This window comes from Pectinophora gossypiella, chromosome 2 (assembly GCF_024362695.1).
Source record: "Pectinophora gossypiella chromosome 2, ilPecGoss1.1, whole genome shotgun sequence".
In the NCBI taxonomy this organism is placed as follows: domain Eukaryota; kingdom Metazoa; phylum Arthropoda; class Insecta; order Lepidoptera; family Gelechiidae; genus Pectinophora; species Pectinophora gossypiella.
In genome coordinates, this window is record NC_065405.1 from 11,884,084 (window position 1) to 11,901,352 (window position 17,269).

General features: G+C 37.7%; 3 protein-coding genes across 3 annotated transcripts; 2 read left to right on the top strand and 1 right to left on the bottom strand.

Moving 5' to 3' along the window:
- Window positions 1-373: 373 nt before the first annotated feature.
- LOC126375582 (uncharacterized) lies at window positions 374-6,599 on the top strand. Its single transcript, XM_050022586.1, has 10 exons — window positions 374-416; window positions 715-849; window positions 1,908-2,019; window positions 2,592-2,735; window positions 3,677-3,732; window positions 4,018-4,107; window positions 4,179-4,270; window positions 5,176-5,467; window positions 5,801-5,991; window positions 6,282-6,599. Exons 1-10 carry the CDS (start codon window positions 374-376, stop codon window positions 6,510-6,512), a joined length of 1,386 nt encoding a protein of 461 aa, XP_049878543.1. The 3' UTR covers window positions 6,513-6,599.
- A 426-nt stretch (window positions 6,600-7,025) lies between these two features.
- On the bottom strand, window positions 7,026-11,928 carry LOC126373276 (probable RNA helicase armi). Its single transcript, XM_050019357.1, has 6 exons — window positions 11,690-11,928; window positions 11,061-11,541; window positions 10,468-10,871; window positions 10,132-10,284; window positions 7,479-9,761; window positions 7,026-7,392 (listed from the first exon to the last, which is right to left on the bottom strand). Exons 2-6 carry the CDS (start codon window positions 11,251-11,253, stop codon window positions 7,033-7,035), a joined length of 3,393 nt encoding a protein of 1,130 aa, XP_049875314.1. The 5' UTR covers window positions 11,254-11,541; window positions 11,690-11,928; the 3' UTR covers window positions 7,026-7,032.
- Window positions 11,929-12,025: 97 nt separating this feature from the next.
- Window positions 12,026-13,974, top strand: LOC126373428 (gem-associated protein 2-like). The gene is made up of 4 exons (XM_050019588.1): window positions 12,026-12,412; window positions 12,504-12,816; window positions 13,052-13,151; window positions 13,392-13,974. The coding sequence occupies exons 1-4, from the start codon at window positions 12,188-12,190 to the stop codon at window positions 13,498-13,500; spliced, it is 747 nt and encodes a 248-aa protein (XP_049875545.1). The 5' UTR covers window positions 12,026-12,187; the 3' UTR covers window positions 13,501-13,974.
- The last annotated feature ends 3,295 nt before the right edge of the window (window positions 13,975-17,269 follow it).

Genomic DNA, 17,269 nt, shown 5'->3' on the forward strand with positions numbered 1-17,269 from the left:
TCATGAAGATAGTTAATTAATAGTTACACGTCCGTTTATTTCGTAAACAAATTTCAGAGTGAGGGAATTATTAATTTATTTCGATTTCACTTCTTGATTACACAATAAAATGCAAATGACATGATGAGTTACAGCAAAAACAAAATATTTAGATTTTTAAAACTTGTTTCTATAATTAACATTTACGAAGTAAGTTTTACGACTGTATTTATTCACCCAGGCGTATGATATGATATTTATGACCTATGACCAAGAATTTTCTATTTGAATGTTTACTTAGGGGTTGGGCAGCTGCTGTATCTAAAAGAATCGGGGGACCAGTCATCGTTAAGCATATGCTATTGAATATAAGTATCAAAAGAGAGATGTAAATATGTCACAGGATTCGAACCTGGGCCATTACGGCTTAATAGTAGGTAGGTAGTCCGCGCCTAAATATCATAACGTAGGCAAATATCAACAAAGGAATAAGTTACTCCTATTTCTTGATAATACATAAACAGCACCCAAACCACATTCCGCACAATACTAATCAGTATAAGTACTTACGTACAACATTTTAGCAGAAAGGTTTACACTTTTTTGACATACAGTTCAAAATGATTCTTTTTACGTTTTGGCTGTTTTTCTCCAGTTGGTACCTAACTTGTTTTAGTATTATAAGTTTTTTTTTTAATCATATCGTGATTTTACTTATATTGTTTGCTTCACCAGTCTGCTTCAGTGTGAACTACTGCGCACTAAGGGATTACACAGAGTGCCACGACGATTTCAATCTGGACCCTCCCGATGGACTCTTGGTGGAGCATAACACCTTCACGTGGCTGGGATTTTTACAATACGTACATGGTTGGTCATGTTTTGAGCTAATTTTCAGTTTTTCCTACTGCTGGGCCATTCTCTTTCCAACCATCTCTTTTCTGGACATCACTGCCAGGTTTTTCGGCAGGCGCCTAGCTCATCCCACAATCGTCGCCGTGGCCTGCCACGACGTCGACAACCTTCTGAGATCCAGTTAGATATCACTTTGGCCCACTTTTCTGGATGCATACGGCAGATATGTCCCGCTAGTAGATTTTTTACCAACGTCTGCTAGTTGAGTTCTGGAGCGCAGTGTCATATTTCTATCGCGATTGATCAGTTTAACACCTACTTGCACTCCATAGCTCGCTAGAAAACCTTAAGTTTGGACTTTCGTAATCTTGTTTTATTGTTAATTACCAATTATCGTGTTGATGTGAGAGTAATAAACATATTTTTTTTCAATGTTTGGTTTGTGACCATGTTTGCGCACCATAGGTGAGGAGGCAACTAATATGCACATTATGTCAACGAGATTTCCGTAGCTATTTTTATTGAAGGGCGAATTCTTGAATCCATCTTCTCTGCTAGAGTAAAGTAAAAATGATAAAAAAGAAACGCACATAAATAGGTTACCTACTACGTAAATAATTGCGTCCATTTGCTACCTACCTAGCTCAGACGCTGGTGGGAAGCGAAGAGCTGCCGTTCTATCATCATCATCAGCCCATTAACGTCCCCACTGCTGGGGCACGGGCCTTCCCTGTGGATGAATAGGGAGATCGGGCCTTAAACCATCACGCGGGCCCAGTGCGGATTGATGGTTACTAACGACTACTAATGCAGCCGGGACCAACGGCTTAACGTGCCTTCCGAAGCACGGAGAAGCTCGAGATGAAAACTTTTTTCTGTGCTCACCCATCCTATGACCGAAAGTTGCTTAACTTCAGACCGAGCACGTTTACCGCTGCGCCACCGAGCTCCTCCGTTCTATACGTAGAATTATTCCTTATTCTATGCTTTTATTGTGCCCTGTCCTGTGACTGCCACAAGTAGGTAGGTAGGTATAAGTCACATTTCTAATACGAAGCAATACGTTGTTTCAGAAGTAACAGGCACTCCCCATTTCAAGATGGCACCTCGTGTGCTTTTGGTTCACAAACAGTTTGTTCTGGGCACTGCCACAGACATGTTAAAGTTGCCTTACAACTACAAGATGTAAGTAGTCTTCTTTACCTACCTAATTAGATACTGTCTTAAACTTAATTACACTCGTGTAGATATGTTCTGTTACTGTCGTGCCCTGCCCTCGCGGTACGTCAACCGTGCTATCGAGGGCTTTGACCAATAGCCATACCACGTCTATCTGCGTAGATAGCATTCGCTGCGTTTATTGGTCGAATTACAGTACAGATTTTATTATATTTTACTTTTACCTACTGTCCGTGATAGCTGTTTGGAGAACTCGTGAGTTACACTTAGGTACATCGTAACATCGCTGGTTCGAGGTTTAAAACCACTGCATTTGTCTTATAGGTTTGAATTCATGTTCGGATTATAGATAATTGATATCACGTGGTTTCCACGCCTTAAGTATATCTGAATAGCAATTTATAATTTATTTTTGACCCAGTCAAATACGCTATTGGAAACGTCAGAGGTACAAATCGCAAGATGACCTTACCGAGCTTTCTGTTAGATCAACGTGATAGGTGGTGAGCCATATCATCGTAATAATGGTCGAGTCAACTGTGTTACTGAAAAAGTAAGCAAAATATGTCAAATTTCAGTGGCACCGTTATATTCGGCCAGTATGAGCGCCAGGAATCTGATTGTGATCTGAAGATGTCACAGGCGAAGAATGGGGAGAACTGTGGACCTGCCTACATGGAGATACCTTACGTTCAAATCTACGCGCATCCCGAATATTCAAGGTTAAGTCAAGGAATATTAATTATTTTCATTAAGTATTATGTGTAATGACATAACATAAAGACATAAATGATAACTCGAATCATAATGACATAATATAAGCTCACGATTATATCTGAATCACAATGTGGTAGTCTAACGGCCTCCGTCCTGGGTTCGAATCCCGGTGGGGACATATCACAAAAATCACTTTGTGATCCCTAGTTTGGTTAGGACATTACAGGCTGATCACTTGATTGTCCGAAAAAGACGATCCGTGCTTCGGAAGGCACGTTAAGCCGTTGGTCCCCGTTACTACTTACTGATGTAAGTAGTCGTTACATGAGTCATGTCACTGACCTTTGGCGGCTCAATAGTAACCCTGACACCAAGGTTGATGAGGTTGGTAATCCACCTCACAACCCACACGATAGAAGAAGAATGGGGTAGTCAGAAGTACATCCATCGAAAGATGGACTATTTAAATACAACCTTACCGAACTTTCTGTTAGATCAACCTGCTAGATGGTGAGCTAATTCGCCGTATATGTACATAACATAATAACATAAACAGCCTATATACGTTGCACTGCTGGGCACAAGCCTCCCCTCAATCAACCAGAGGGAGTATGGAGCATATTCCACCACGCTGCTCTACTGCTGGTTGGTGGAGGTATTTGGGCTAGTCGCCCGGGACAAACGGTTTAGCGTGCCTTCCGAAGGACGGAATCATCCGTATATGTATAATGGACAAATTAATAACTCATTGGTTATTAATAACTCATTGGGTACCGGGGTTCATACCGGAGTCGAATAAAAAACTGTCAACGGTTTTTAGTGCCTCTAGGCCCCCAGTTGGAAGGACGCTGAACTCTTCACGTTTATAGAATATAAGTATACTTACCTATTTTAGCAGGAATACCAATGTAGTGCAGACAGCAATAAAATCCAGTTATTTTTTCAGGTTTGGCGTTATAAACAGTTTGGCGCTCATGAAACTGCTCAATCCACTAACATCTCGTAATTATTTTTTTTATTAAAATAGTTTATCTGTATACTAATGTGTAATACCTTATACAGGGTGTTAGTGACACCGTAACGAAAACTTTGAGGAATGATTCAGGCCATGATTCTGAGTTGATATCAAGTGGAATTTTCCAACGCAAAAGTATGGAACGGAAAATAATTTAAATAACACTAAAATTTTCATGAATTTTCCGACAGAAAAATCCACTTGATATTAACTCAGAATCAACCTCCTGAGTATTCGTTACGACGTCACTAACATCCTGTATATATTTTCAGACTACATGATGCCAATATGCTTGCCTACGCTCGGCGAAAGGGAAAGACAAAGGAGGCAGAAATTAGTTTTTATGGTTGATTACGTGAGTGGTTAGTATTTTTTCTATATATACTAAGTATAAGAAAAAAATAATTATAATATTAAAAACTTTTTTAAACAGCGGTCCCTGAAGACTTCGACGAGGAAAAGATGGCTAAGAAGACCTTACATCTGTTAACTCATAAAGATTGCGATAGACATCGAAGACATTTGGTGAGATGCATCAATCTGTAATATAACACTACATGTCATACTAATACAAGCCATATTGCTTACTCAAAACAAATTCTGTGGCGACTGTGGTCCTGTGTGTCACCGACTTGCTTCTCAAATGGAAAGCGCCGGTTCGAAGCCCACTACCGAACTTACAGCAAGTTACTATCACGTTGGTCTAACAGGAGTCTGCCAACCATTGCCCAATGGCTCAAATTAGCTTCCAAACGTTTTTTCGATTCTGCTCCGCACCACCCGAATCCCCTGGTAGTTGCGGCTTCCGAATACATCCCGCTTAGGGACGGTACTGAAAAGTATCGGCGTCCGAAGGACGTAATATACGATCCCGACGACCCGATTACTCTAGCCATAGAGGCAGCCAATCAGCTCGCGACACCAAACACTTCAGGACCCCGATACTGACCCCGCCGGCGTGGTCGACGATTTCCCTCATTCAGCGCTTATCGCTATCGACCCACTAGAGTCGATTAATTCTTTCAAATATTTTTCCTCTCAGACGACGCCCTGAGCCGAGGTTCGCGCCCAACTGGGCACCCTCAGGCCTGTTGTCTTAAACGTTGTACCGGGTGAGAGCCTTCAGCGCTCCCCATTTGTCCGGCCAAGTAGTTAATGCCATCTGCGGCAAATCTACAATAAGTCACGTCTTAAAAAGGTCTAACAGGAAGCTCGAGTCGTGGGTACCTACTTAGTCCATTGTGCGATGAATGTAACTCTGCCTACCCCAATTGGGCATATAGATGTGAGCTTGTTATTTTATGTAATAATGTTACATTCACAAGAACCAACGATTCTTATCTCGTAAACTAAAACCAATTTAGGAAACAAACAACACGAAATTGTCATAAAAAATAGATTTTAAATTGTCTATGGCGTTAACTTTGTAGGAAGTCGCACCTGATGGCATAACGCATGCGCTATGCAGTTCCGGATGCGGAATACGCCCAGGCGCACCGATCATTAGCCATGCAACGACGGGAGCTTTCGAACTAATGGGAATATCACTTGGAGGAGGCGTTTGCGTCGACCACGCTATGCGCGACCAGTTTAATCCGAACCCACCCATGTACATTGATGTCTACCCTTACGTCACGTGGATCACAAACATCATCACAGCACATGTTATACCTCTGCCATATCCGAAGTCAATGCGTAGGAGCGGCACCAGTAACGAAAATGGTGAAGTATTCAAAGAATTCAATATAATTAAACAAGAATGTCTGTCTTGTCTGAAATTTAGCACACTGACCGACAAAAAATATACCTGCCGGTCGTATAATTAGTCTGACGACTGTGGCTTAACTCCTATTATAATTAAATACTACTGAATAAGGTTCATAGAGCAACATGGACCTCCGCGGACCTAAGGTTGATCAATGGCAACATTTGAATAGTCTGACCCGCATAAAAAATTAGAAAATTAACTTTTGTCGAGTATGCGTTTTCTGAAGGTCTTTAGGTTGTCTAAAATTAAAACAAACAAAAAAAAATCTAATGACATTTTCGTTACAGGGCGAAGAGTCCTACAAGGACCGAATCTGAGGGCTAGAGTATCACAAAAAGAAGGCTGGTCCAAACGCACTTACTTAGTTGGCAACTGGTGTTTCGAAAGCCATCAGACCCAGATGAAAAGCCACTTTTTCTACTCCGAGAAATTCCAAGTTCATGCCACTATACTCACTAGATTGAAAGTAATGTTGAAGGTAAGATCTTTTATCTAAATCCAGGGTGACGTAAACTCTTTTCAGTCCCATATTGTGCTGTAAGCAGAACTAGAATCCTAAAATAAAAAATATACAGGGTGTTAGTGACATCGTAACGAAAACTTTGAGTGATGATGGAGTCCATGATTCTGAGTTGATATCATTTTCCGTAATAAATAATACATAATGTAAGAATCCGTGCCGTCACCCGCGTCAGTTTTGTTTGAAATGTAATATTACAATCTCAAAGGAATGCTCCCTTTACCTACCACTTATGATGAATTCTCCAGGTTTCAGCTGGAGTGGAATGCACGATCAGCTGCGCTCGCTTGGTGCTGCCCAACAGAATGACTCAACCGAAAATCGAGGGCATCGGAGGCTACAACATAACTCTCACGTTCAACACCGAGTGGTTCCCAAGAACCTTCTCGTTTGCCCTAGGTCTCACTGGGATAGACACAGGATATTGGGACTTACGTGAATTCCTTAATGAACGACCAAAACCAATATTATGGGATTGATACTCTAGTTACCTACATGCTGGCCGCCTATTGGCTCTGTATTTCATGTTGTATGTATTTTATGTATGTGCAATAAAATATTTTTGCATTGTATTGATACTTTTACCTTGACGAAAATAAATATTTTAGTACTAGAAAGCAGTTGAAGATCATTTCTTCGCGGTGTTGGGCTTTAAATATACATATAGCCACATATACTAAGTTTTAAAGTTATGAACCCCATTGTGCATATTAAAAAAAAACACAATTTCGCTTTCAGCTACGAACAGTATTAAAAGTTCGCAAGTGCAGTAAATTATTAGCGTGCATTATTACTTCGATAGCAAATAAAGACCCCTTTTCTAACAACTAGTATTAGAAAGAAAAGATAAAAGTCATTTTACAGTGCGTTATATGGTTTTTAATTCCAAATTCAATTCGGAAGTGTTTGAAAGAAGTAAATACCTATATAGAAGTAGATAGAGATGTGGAGATACCTATTATTAAAAATAATGAAAACAAAAATACCCAATCTCTGAGATTACTCCGTCACATTTTTATTACCGAAATCATTATAAATGTTAGGTAAATCACATCCCCTGTATTTGTTTTCTTTGACTGCATTGTCTATCACTTTTCCCCACAAGGCATCAGTACACAACAGATGAGGGTTGCAGAAGAGAATTACAGCCACTTGAGCTCTGGTGAGAGCGACATTCAATCGCTTTGGGTTCTTAACAAAACCTAACTTGTGCCTTTCATCCACATTCAATAAGGATTCCGTTGACCGCACTGTCGAAATAAGTATTATAGGTCTCTCCTGACCTTGAAATTCTTCAACCGTCCCGATCTTCGGTCGAAATAGACCCATTGCGTCAAATATTAGGCGTAAATGCTTAATCTGAAACAAAAAATATTCACAATTATAAAACATGTAATAATACACATAAAATGTTCACTGAGACATGGTTCTGTTATAAAATGTACCTGTGCTATGTATGGTGTAATTATGCCAATGTCATCTGGTGATACTCCTTTTTTATACAGTTTACAGGTCGCAAGGGCCACCATTGACGCTTCTTGGGGATTATACCAAGATGGACTGTCCTCCGCCCTCGCATTGGTACCTCGTATGCCACAAACAAATATCCCACCAGTTTTGTCATCACACTCATCATAACTGTCCGAAATTACATTTATAAAATTATGTATCCATGTTTGATCTCTGTTTATTCTTGGTACCAAGGATCCATCGTAAAATAGTTCACTTGGCAATCGCAGCACTTCTTCCAAAGATCTATAGTTATCATTTAGTTTTGTGATCAACTTGTTATTAAAACCATTTGCAAATCCATCGTAATCTCGCTGATACGGAAACGTGTCTAAAATCCTACACATATACGATTCGTCCATTTCAAATGCTTTACAATACTTAGACATTACGACAGGTCCCAGTTGCATAGGGTCACCAGCGAGAATTACTTGACCGGTTTCTTTTTCAATGAACGTGAGAGGTATCATAATTTCCGGTTCTGTAGCTTGTCCAGCCTCGTCTACAATGACGTGAGTGAAGTGCCCTCGTGGTAGACCCATTAAAGCCAAATTTCCAATACAATAGCAAGTTCCAATGGTCACGCGGTGCCTACCAATAAATGATTTCTGGCAATGAAGATTAATGCCGTCCTTAACTGTGTATTTAGATTGAGAAGTATTTTCGGTAGCTATATCAAGTGTCGCGCAAAATGGTTTGATCGCTTCAGGGATGTTATCGGAATCAAGCATGTAGTTGGCAATCAATCTAATCATAGAACTCGAAAAGGCTTTTCTGTTTTGTATAAGTCTCTCTGTAATCAAATTAGCGGCACTGTTCGATGGTGTCGCCACCAAAATCCTGCTGTCTGGAAGTTGAGTCAATATTTGTAAAATAGTCTCGATGACCGTCACGGTTTTACCAGTTCCTGGAGGTCCAAAAATAATGTACGGAAGTGGACGGCCTTCTCCCGAAAGGATATTTTGGACGGCAGCTTTTTGTCCATCATTTAACTTTTCATCAAACCATTTAATCGACTCCAAATGTTTAGAAGGCAGTTGTGGAGCGCGTTGAGTTATTCTAGATGGAAATAGCATTTCCGGTCCAAGATTGGTCAGAGCTAGATTTATTGCTTGATGCGCCCTTCTGTAAACAGATCTGCTGAAATGGAATTCTAAGGAAACATCACCTCCAGAATATGTTTCATGAAAGCGAGGATTAAATTTCATCAAGATCAAGTCTCCTTTTATCTGATGAATACAGCCTTCGTATTTTGTAGATTTGTCATCCCAAATGTCTTTTGCGATGACACTGTCCCCTTTCACTAACGAAGGCCTCCTTTCCGATAAACCACTAATTTCAAGAGCAAGATAATCTTGACATCGTATCAAAAATGCTCTTGGCGTATCATATGCTCTCATGCTTATATCAGCTTGGATCTCTTCCATGTACAATAAAGTATGCCATCTGTCAGTGTAATTATTAATTTTCAGCTCTTGAGTTAAACAAGGCAAATGTGTTTCGATCCTTTCAATAATTTTATCGTATTCCAAGCTATACATTGTTTGTTCAGAATTTCCTAAAACAGCAGCCCAAACTTTCTCGGGTATTGGGAAGTTGCCCAATCTAACTTGTACAAAATTTGGTGGCCTGACTGGTTTAATGCCTGGTACAGTATTATCATTATTCCTCAAAACTTTTCTCATCAATTCTATCTTTTCTTTATTCGATTTCATTTCTCCATTCCATTCATTTAACGAAACATTATCATCAACAACATTAATTTCAATGAATCTTTTTAGCTGGAATCCTTTAAACATTATGATGAAACATTCTTTACTACTACCCAAAAATTTTGGGTGGCATGCAATAATAAAGTTATAAGACTGATTGGGATATAACTTTACTGGGTGAGCTAAAAAAGGCTTTATATTAACTTGGGAGTCTCTCTTTTTACTCAAAACCAGCCATTTGTTCATAGTGTATGTTTGATTGCTGTTGTTTTTGACAGTCACTGTTATCTTTTCAGACTTGTGTAAATCAACATTATGGAATGCGATTGGATAGGTAAAGTCGATGTTTAACTCTTTTTCCGTGTTTAGACTAATTTGGCCCACATCAGTTTGATTTGGTTCAATTTGAACGATTGCTTCTTTAGTAGGGAGATCACCGAGAGTAACAACTTTGATTGCCCTCCATGTGCAAGTAGCCTGGTTACTTTCTATAGCTTCCACTAACACCTAGAAGACATGAAGTGACATAAAAACAAAAATAAGTATACTTAAATGCTGTTTTAGTAGACGAAATAAACTTACTTAAGACAAGGATATTGAACACTTTGGTGAAAGAAAGTATCCACTCAGACTCAAAATTCAACTTCTGAGGCAGGTAAGGTCAGCACCACGCGCAATATCTGTGCCCTTACTTTAAAGCTGTGCATGCACTTGAGCGGAATCGGAGAGTACAGACCATATGGCGTCGGATCGTGACGCGTGGGTACTTAGTTCATCATGCAATGTATCTCCGAGTACCCGAATTGAGAATACTTGTATTGTTGTGTCCTCTCCGAATCCACATTGGAGGCTTAAAGAATTATCTCATATTACTCACTTTTGACCCAACTTGTGGCACAATTGCACCCTGAATGGATTGTTTGGTGAAATAAATATTTTTGTCACATGTACCAGTTTCACCAGACCAATAGGAGACCTTAACGTTCTTAATCTTCGTCCTCAAAGGCTTGTATGAGTCAACTTGTAAAACCTAATAATCAAATGTTATACTTGTTACATAACAGTATACTATATTAATGTGAAAAATATTTTATTTTTTTAATAATGTTAAATACAACTTGAAATATAAATATTGAAAAATATAAACTTTTTTTGTGATTCCCATTTAAGACAGAACTCTGAGATCTAAGCAAAAATTAAAACTTTATCATACCTGTGATGTGGAAATATCAGAAGGCTTATTTTCATCATACTGCACAGTGCATTTCATTTCCAGCCAGTCACCTTTGATAGGCACAAATGTCCCTTTAACATTGTCAAGACTAAATTTTAAATCACTGTCCTTTATACAGACAAAACGTTCTTGTCTACAATCAACTTCACCAATTATGACATGTTCTATTATTTTAAACTTATCTTCATTCATTTGATCTTCGCTACCCCATGACACTCCAAGGTTTTGTAAGAGTCGCACAACCTTTACTGAGCCATTAGCATCATTGTAGCTTAAGTATAGAACTTTGTCATTTAAACTCACTGGTATTGAACAAGTCATCAGGTCGACATACAGGAAGCCATCAATAAGGGCGTAATTTTCGCCCATGTAATCTATTACACCTGAAAGTTTAATGCAAGTATTTTGTAAAATTTGTAAAACCTAGGTATACATATATCAGTTACATTTTTAGGATTCAACAATTGCCTAGATAAATATTTATAATAATAGATCTCGCACATTATTATTATTATTATCAATAGGCATGAATGCGTGTTTGAACTTCTCATTAAGAAATGTAGTTTACTTACCTGTTCTTTGGAAACAAATTGCATCATTTGGGATTGTCGGTGCTTCCGGGACATAGCTGTCATAACCTTCTTCCTTATTATTTGCTTCCAACTCCATGAGCTCTCCAGCCAAGAACTCCTCGGGGTCCACATCATCTTCTTCAGGTTTTTGGGTAAAGTAATTAAAAAATGATGTAATATAAGACAACATCATAAAACTAACTGTCTTTAGTGGATAGAGTCCTTATACATTTAGTCTTAAATGCCTTACAGTACAAATAACAATGAAACATTGATCTCAATGTTTTTATTGAACAAAGCCCTTATCAAATTCAAATTCCCATTCAGTAGACTTCAAGTAGTCAAGCTCTTTCCTCAGAGCCTGCACTCGTTTCTGGTGCAACTCTTTCTGCGCGCTCTTTACAGACTGTTCGATGCTATGCCCGAGCTCCGCATGGTTCACTGACTGATCGAAGTTCTGTAGTTTTATTTGAGTTGTGCCCTGTAATAAGAGGTTATGCTTGTATCGCCAGTCTATTTTTTACCGTGTTAATATTTTTCTACACATTACCAACAATTTCACGTTTACGATTATATTCAAAATTTCACAATTTATTTATTTAACAAGAAAGAAAATATAATAAACAGACCTGTGGAGTCTCCGGATCTGATGGTGAATAAACTGACTGAGATATATTACTTGAAGTAGACATTACGTATTTAGCTCAAATAATAAGAAAAGGTATTCCACCTAGTCATCAAACCACTTTACAATAGAATTGCAAAGTAGGTAGGCAACTAAATAAATACGCAGAAGACGCAAACGCAATGGTCAATAATTTTCGAAATTGGCAGCTAAATTTGCTGTGCTGAGCAATTTTTTTTTCATGTTTGATTTGATGTTAGTCTATGATCATACAGTCATTTCATCTATAGTTCATGAAAGAAGTACATTCTGTTCATTCATTCTTGGTCCGTGATTCATTCGATCATTCATTCATATCAGCTGTTTATACGTGTTTATTGTTTTGTATTAATTTTCGATTATTATCAAAATATTGGAGGTTTCGTTCATTTTATCAATGAAATAAATAATAGTTAATAACAGACCATAGGTAAACTTAAAACAGAAATACCTTTGAAATAAAATGCCAAAACAAAAGATTAAAATTAGTGATCATGAGAGTGACCAAGATGATATACTCAAACCTTGTCTTCAAATTGGATCTGAAGTGAAACTGAAGGATGTTCCCACTACTGGAGAAGAATACTTACTGAAAGTAATGAAGGAACGTCAGAACTACGATGCCGTAACTATATGTAAGAAGGATTTTTCGAAGTATAATAAGAATCAAGACCGTTTTATTTACGAGGTATGATTTTATCTTGATGAATTTGTTTTTGTCTTGAGTTTTACCATTGCATACGAGATTCTCAAAACTATAATATTGTAACCTCTTGTAGATACCACGTGCTAGTGTATGCGATAAACTGAAACCTACATTAGAATGGCAGAATATTCAAGTAGCAGATTTCTCAGAAGTAAGAATGAACGTGTCACGACTTCGCGCGCAAAAATCTGAATGGGCTTATAAAATAAAAAAACTAATAAAGGAACCTAGTAATGTGGCTGAGTGGAAGCAATTCTTTGCCAATTCGGAACCCACCATGTCATGTGTTCTTGGATTACGGAATGCTCTTGTTGATAATGGATTAGAAATGCTTATTGAAATACTTAAAGAAGTTAAACCTGGACACTCAATAGAGTATAGAACAGGTAATTTATTATTTATATACTTCGCTTATATTACAGCACAACTTTATATGAGATTCAATGGATTAATACCATGCAAATAAAAACCATTGCAGTATAACTTTGATACTGACTGACCACTATTGGGAACAATTTTGAAAACATACAGCTCACAAATCTGTTTTTGTTAATACATACATACATAAACTCACGCCTATTCTATAGTCTCTGCTTACCCCGGTTTTTGTTAATGTTTCAGGTCAATGGATATATGCACTATTGGCATGTGTGATTCAACCTCTCCTTTCTGAGACAACTTGTATATTGAGAGACCTTTCAAGGAAGTGTGCTGAAATTAGGTATTCTTACTAATATTGCAAGTTTTAGGATTTACATAAAATCACACTATAGCTGCAGTTAATTTGTACATTTGTATAACCACACTTTCGCAATCTAAAAGCTCTGATGCGAGGGTATTTGTATTTGGATGATCCGCTAAGAGAGCTTGATGTTTCTTCCACACAGCAAAACTGCTTATAGTCTAGTGGACTGATTGTAGTTTACCTCAGAAAATTGATTGTAGTTTTTTTTTATTTCAGATCTAACATTAATCCCGATGATGAAAATGCACCAGAGGCAGTAGCTCCAATGAACATATTTATCTGCTTAGTGGGACGGTATTTTAGGCAGTATGACTTAGCAGATTAGTACAATTTCTTCCACATAGACTATACACACAGCAATATTTTATATCTTAGGATAGGTATTGCACCATTTTCTGTGCATGATGTGCTAACATTAATTTATAAATAATCTAAATTTTTTATTTAATATAAAATCCATAAAACTTGCAAAAAAAGGAAAAAATATTAATTTGAAATTGTTAGTTATGTATAAGAAATTATGTGTTCAGCAGTTTCATCAGCCAGTGTTTCATGTTAATCACTATACGTACCTACACAAAATATGCCAAGAATGTAACTATTACTTTTAATAGTTACTTAAATCAAATTAAATATCCTTTATTGCACACTAACAAATTATACAAACATTACAAATAATTGTTACCTGCTTGTAGTTTATAATCCGTAGATACAGGTCTTTCTACTTAAAAAATAAACAGTCGTTGAACAAATGACAATTGCAATTGTACATAAAATAAACTGCAATTCTAATTACTTATTTCATTGTTTTATTGATTGACGACGAAATTCCACGGCTTTCCACTTCACCTTCTAGATTTGTCAATCTGTCCACCCTGAGAGTGAGATAGACGCGCATTACATTATACCTACGGATTTTGCACAGTCTGATTTGCGGTCATGGCCGCCCTAGGTCTTGAAGTACCCCGCCGCATGTCTACATACGAGGACTATTGGGAATTTTGTTTCACTGGTAAGTCTAGTGGTTGGCAGCTGCGATGCTGTTACATTATAATGCAAAATGTTGGTTAAGTCGGTAAACTCAAATGTTGATCAAGAAACTAAGAGAAGCCTGTAGTCATTTGACTTGTTAATATGATTTATCGACAACCTCGACTAAAAAGTCATTAACATAAAATATAAACAGCTTCTTATCGTGTGGGTTATGGAATAAGTATATTCCACCACGCTGGTCCATTGCGGGTTGGTGGAGTTAGCATTTATTATAGGTATTTAAGTATACCTAATGTTTATCAAAGTAACACTATACGACTTACGTGTAAGTTAGAAGGCTTTACTGGGCTGCGAAATAGCTTTACACTAAGCTCCATCTAAAGTTACACCACACAGTTCATACTATATTATCCAATAATAACTAGGAGTAAATGACTTATTAAGTTTTTTTTGGAGTAAAAAGATCTGTGCTTCGGAAGGCACGTTAAGCCGTTGGTCCCGGTTATTACTTACCTACTGATGTAAGTACTTAGTCGTTACGTGAGTCATGTCAGGGGCCTACGGCGGCTCAGTAATAACCCTGACACCAGGGTTGATGGGGTTGATAATTTGCTACGAGTACCTATAAGGAATCGAGTTCTTCAGTCCGAATGCCCGCCCTCATTTAGTTACTTGTACTTAATAAGAGTAAGGCCCGTTTGGGAGGTGGTTTCGTGACATCTTCAGCGTCTATAATGTGGTGGCCAATGGTTGGCTTATCCAGCAGAGGCATAAGTCTAGAAGACAGCCTGCAATATACTTCGCGCTACGACTCGAAGTGGATTTTGACCTCTGACACCATGAGACGTCATTCAATAAAAATAAGCTCACGTTTGCCAATTGAAGTAGTCAGAGGTACATCCGCAGCAAGATGAACTAAGTACCCACACCTCACCTAGCTTTCTGTTAGACCAACGTGACAGGTGGTGAGCCGTATCGCCGTCTATAATCAAGCCAATTGTGTTAGTGAGAACTGCACTTGGATAAATTAATAACGCATTGACGACGACCAAGAGGCCATTCCTTTTTGCACAGCAATGAACCCGCAGTCTCTTTTGGTATTTCCGTCAGACAGTTTGCGACCTCTTATCATCCATTATACGTCTACTTATATTGATAAGCAGCTTGGAATATTGCATATTCTTCTTATCTCCCCAGACTGAAGGAATTTTGTTAAATAAATTAGGTACGTAGGATTCTTCTTTAAGAGTGATCGTGTGTTGGATTCTTTAAATCTTATCTGGTGTTGTGAAGCTTTTATCAGAGGTCAAACTTTTCGCCTAGTCATCTTATCGTTTAGGTCTTGTTTTAGTTAAAGTATTAAAAACAAACGGTGATTCGTTTTCCATACAAAAGTTGATGCAGTGCTACAGGAAAACGGATAGAGGAATATTGTTATAAAACCGATAAATAGTAATATTTTGGTGTATTATTTTCGCAAACTAACAAAAATTTAGGGTCCGAATACGAGAAGTACCATATTTCAGACCCTCAATTTTGATCAATTCTACATTTGTAGTGGTGCAGATTACAGTGTATTTGCTGAGCGTGTAGAGGTGTCAATGTTAGTTTGTGTGCGTGATAGTTTTTTTTTTCTAAAGGCTTTGACTACTTGACAAGTGTAATAGAATGTCAGTGACAATTTATAAAGAGATTTTGTATGAAGAGAATAAATATAAATAAAAAACTAAAAATACTACAATCTGAGAAAAGGAATATTGGAAAAATATTTTTGTAATAACGTATCTTATTTAAACATTTTTAAATAATGGGTAAATACCGTGTTTTAAAAGAGGACATATATTATAATAAAAAATCAATACATAAAATGAAATGGCTGTATGGGCATAGTTCCCTTTGCCTTACCCTTCGGGGAAAACCAAATCAAAAAAGAAGTTGTTGCATTTGCCGGCCTAAATAGTAGTCATTTATAATTAATTGTTTTTCCATCCAACATACAGATTTATTTATATTCTCTTTGCCGCGGACTTTTTGGTGGGACCGGGAACGGAAAGGTTGCTTTCTTCATTGAATAATCTAAATAATCAATACGAAGTGGTGTTTTGTGGTTAATGATCACATTAGTCGGAAAACATTCCCGATAGTATTATTAAATCGGAATCTTCAATAAACAAAGTGTACCTATCTATTTTCGCTTTGCGCCAACAAGCCGCTTACTTCGTTTGGGGTTCGGAGTAGGAGTCTGCTCCGAGGGTGGGGGCTTAGGTTTCATCATTTCATTAATCATCATCAAGAAAAAAAAACACAAGACATGGCTGTATGTTCATAGTTCCCTTTGCCTTGCCCTTTGGGAAAAAAAATAAGAAAAATTTTGAAATTCTTATGTATAATAAACAAACATCACAGACATCATGGCAGATCTAAAACTAAATAAAATCTTTTTTCTATTTTCTATTTAACTTATTTATGAATTTTAATCAAGAAAACGTGATAATAAGTTCGACAGCAACCAGTTCAGGTCCCCGAAACAGCCCATTTCAGGCCGCGTATATATGGAAAATACTACTTCAATACGTCCCAGCCTCGTCTTTTTGTAACGTCCTCGTTATAAAAAGACGTCCTAACCTGAACTAACTAACCTAACAATAAACACCACGCGTAAATATATGTCCAGAAATGCGCTGTGAGTCGTCTGGACTGGGCGCGAAAACAACATAGAATTCGATTAGGTGCTAAGTGTCCCGCATGCTATCACCAGCTGTCACTGACATACGTATGAAGTCCCGCGGATTTTATTGGAACTGAATGACAAGTCATAATAATTATATGCGGATACTGCGACATCAGCGCCGTGCTTGCGGGACGTCCTGAAGCGCTATTACATCTTTCAAACGCGATGCGACAAAGTTTGAACCTACGCAATTTAGGAAAAATCTACCTTATTATTACTGTACTGTGATCGTTATTTGTAAAATCATACAATACATATACACAATTCTTTATACACAATATAATTATTATGACATATTGTGGACTTTTCGGTATACCTACAAAAAAGGAACGTTGTTTTGTTATATCTCAATGGGCTCAGGCAGCGTTTT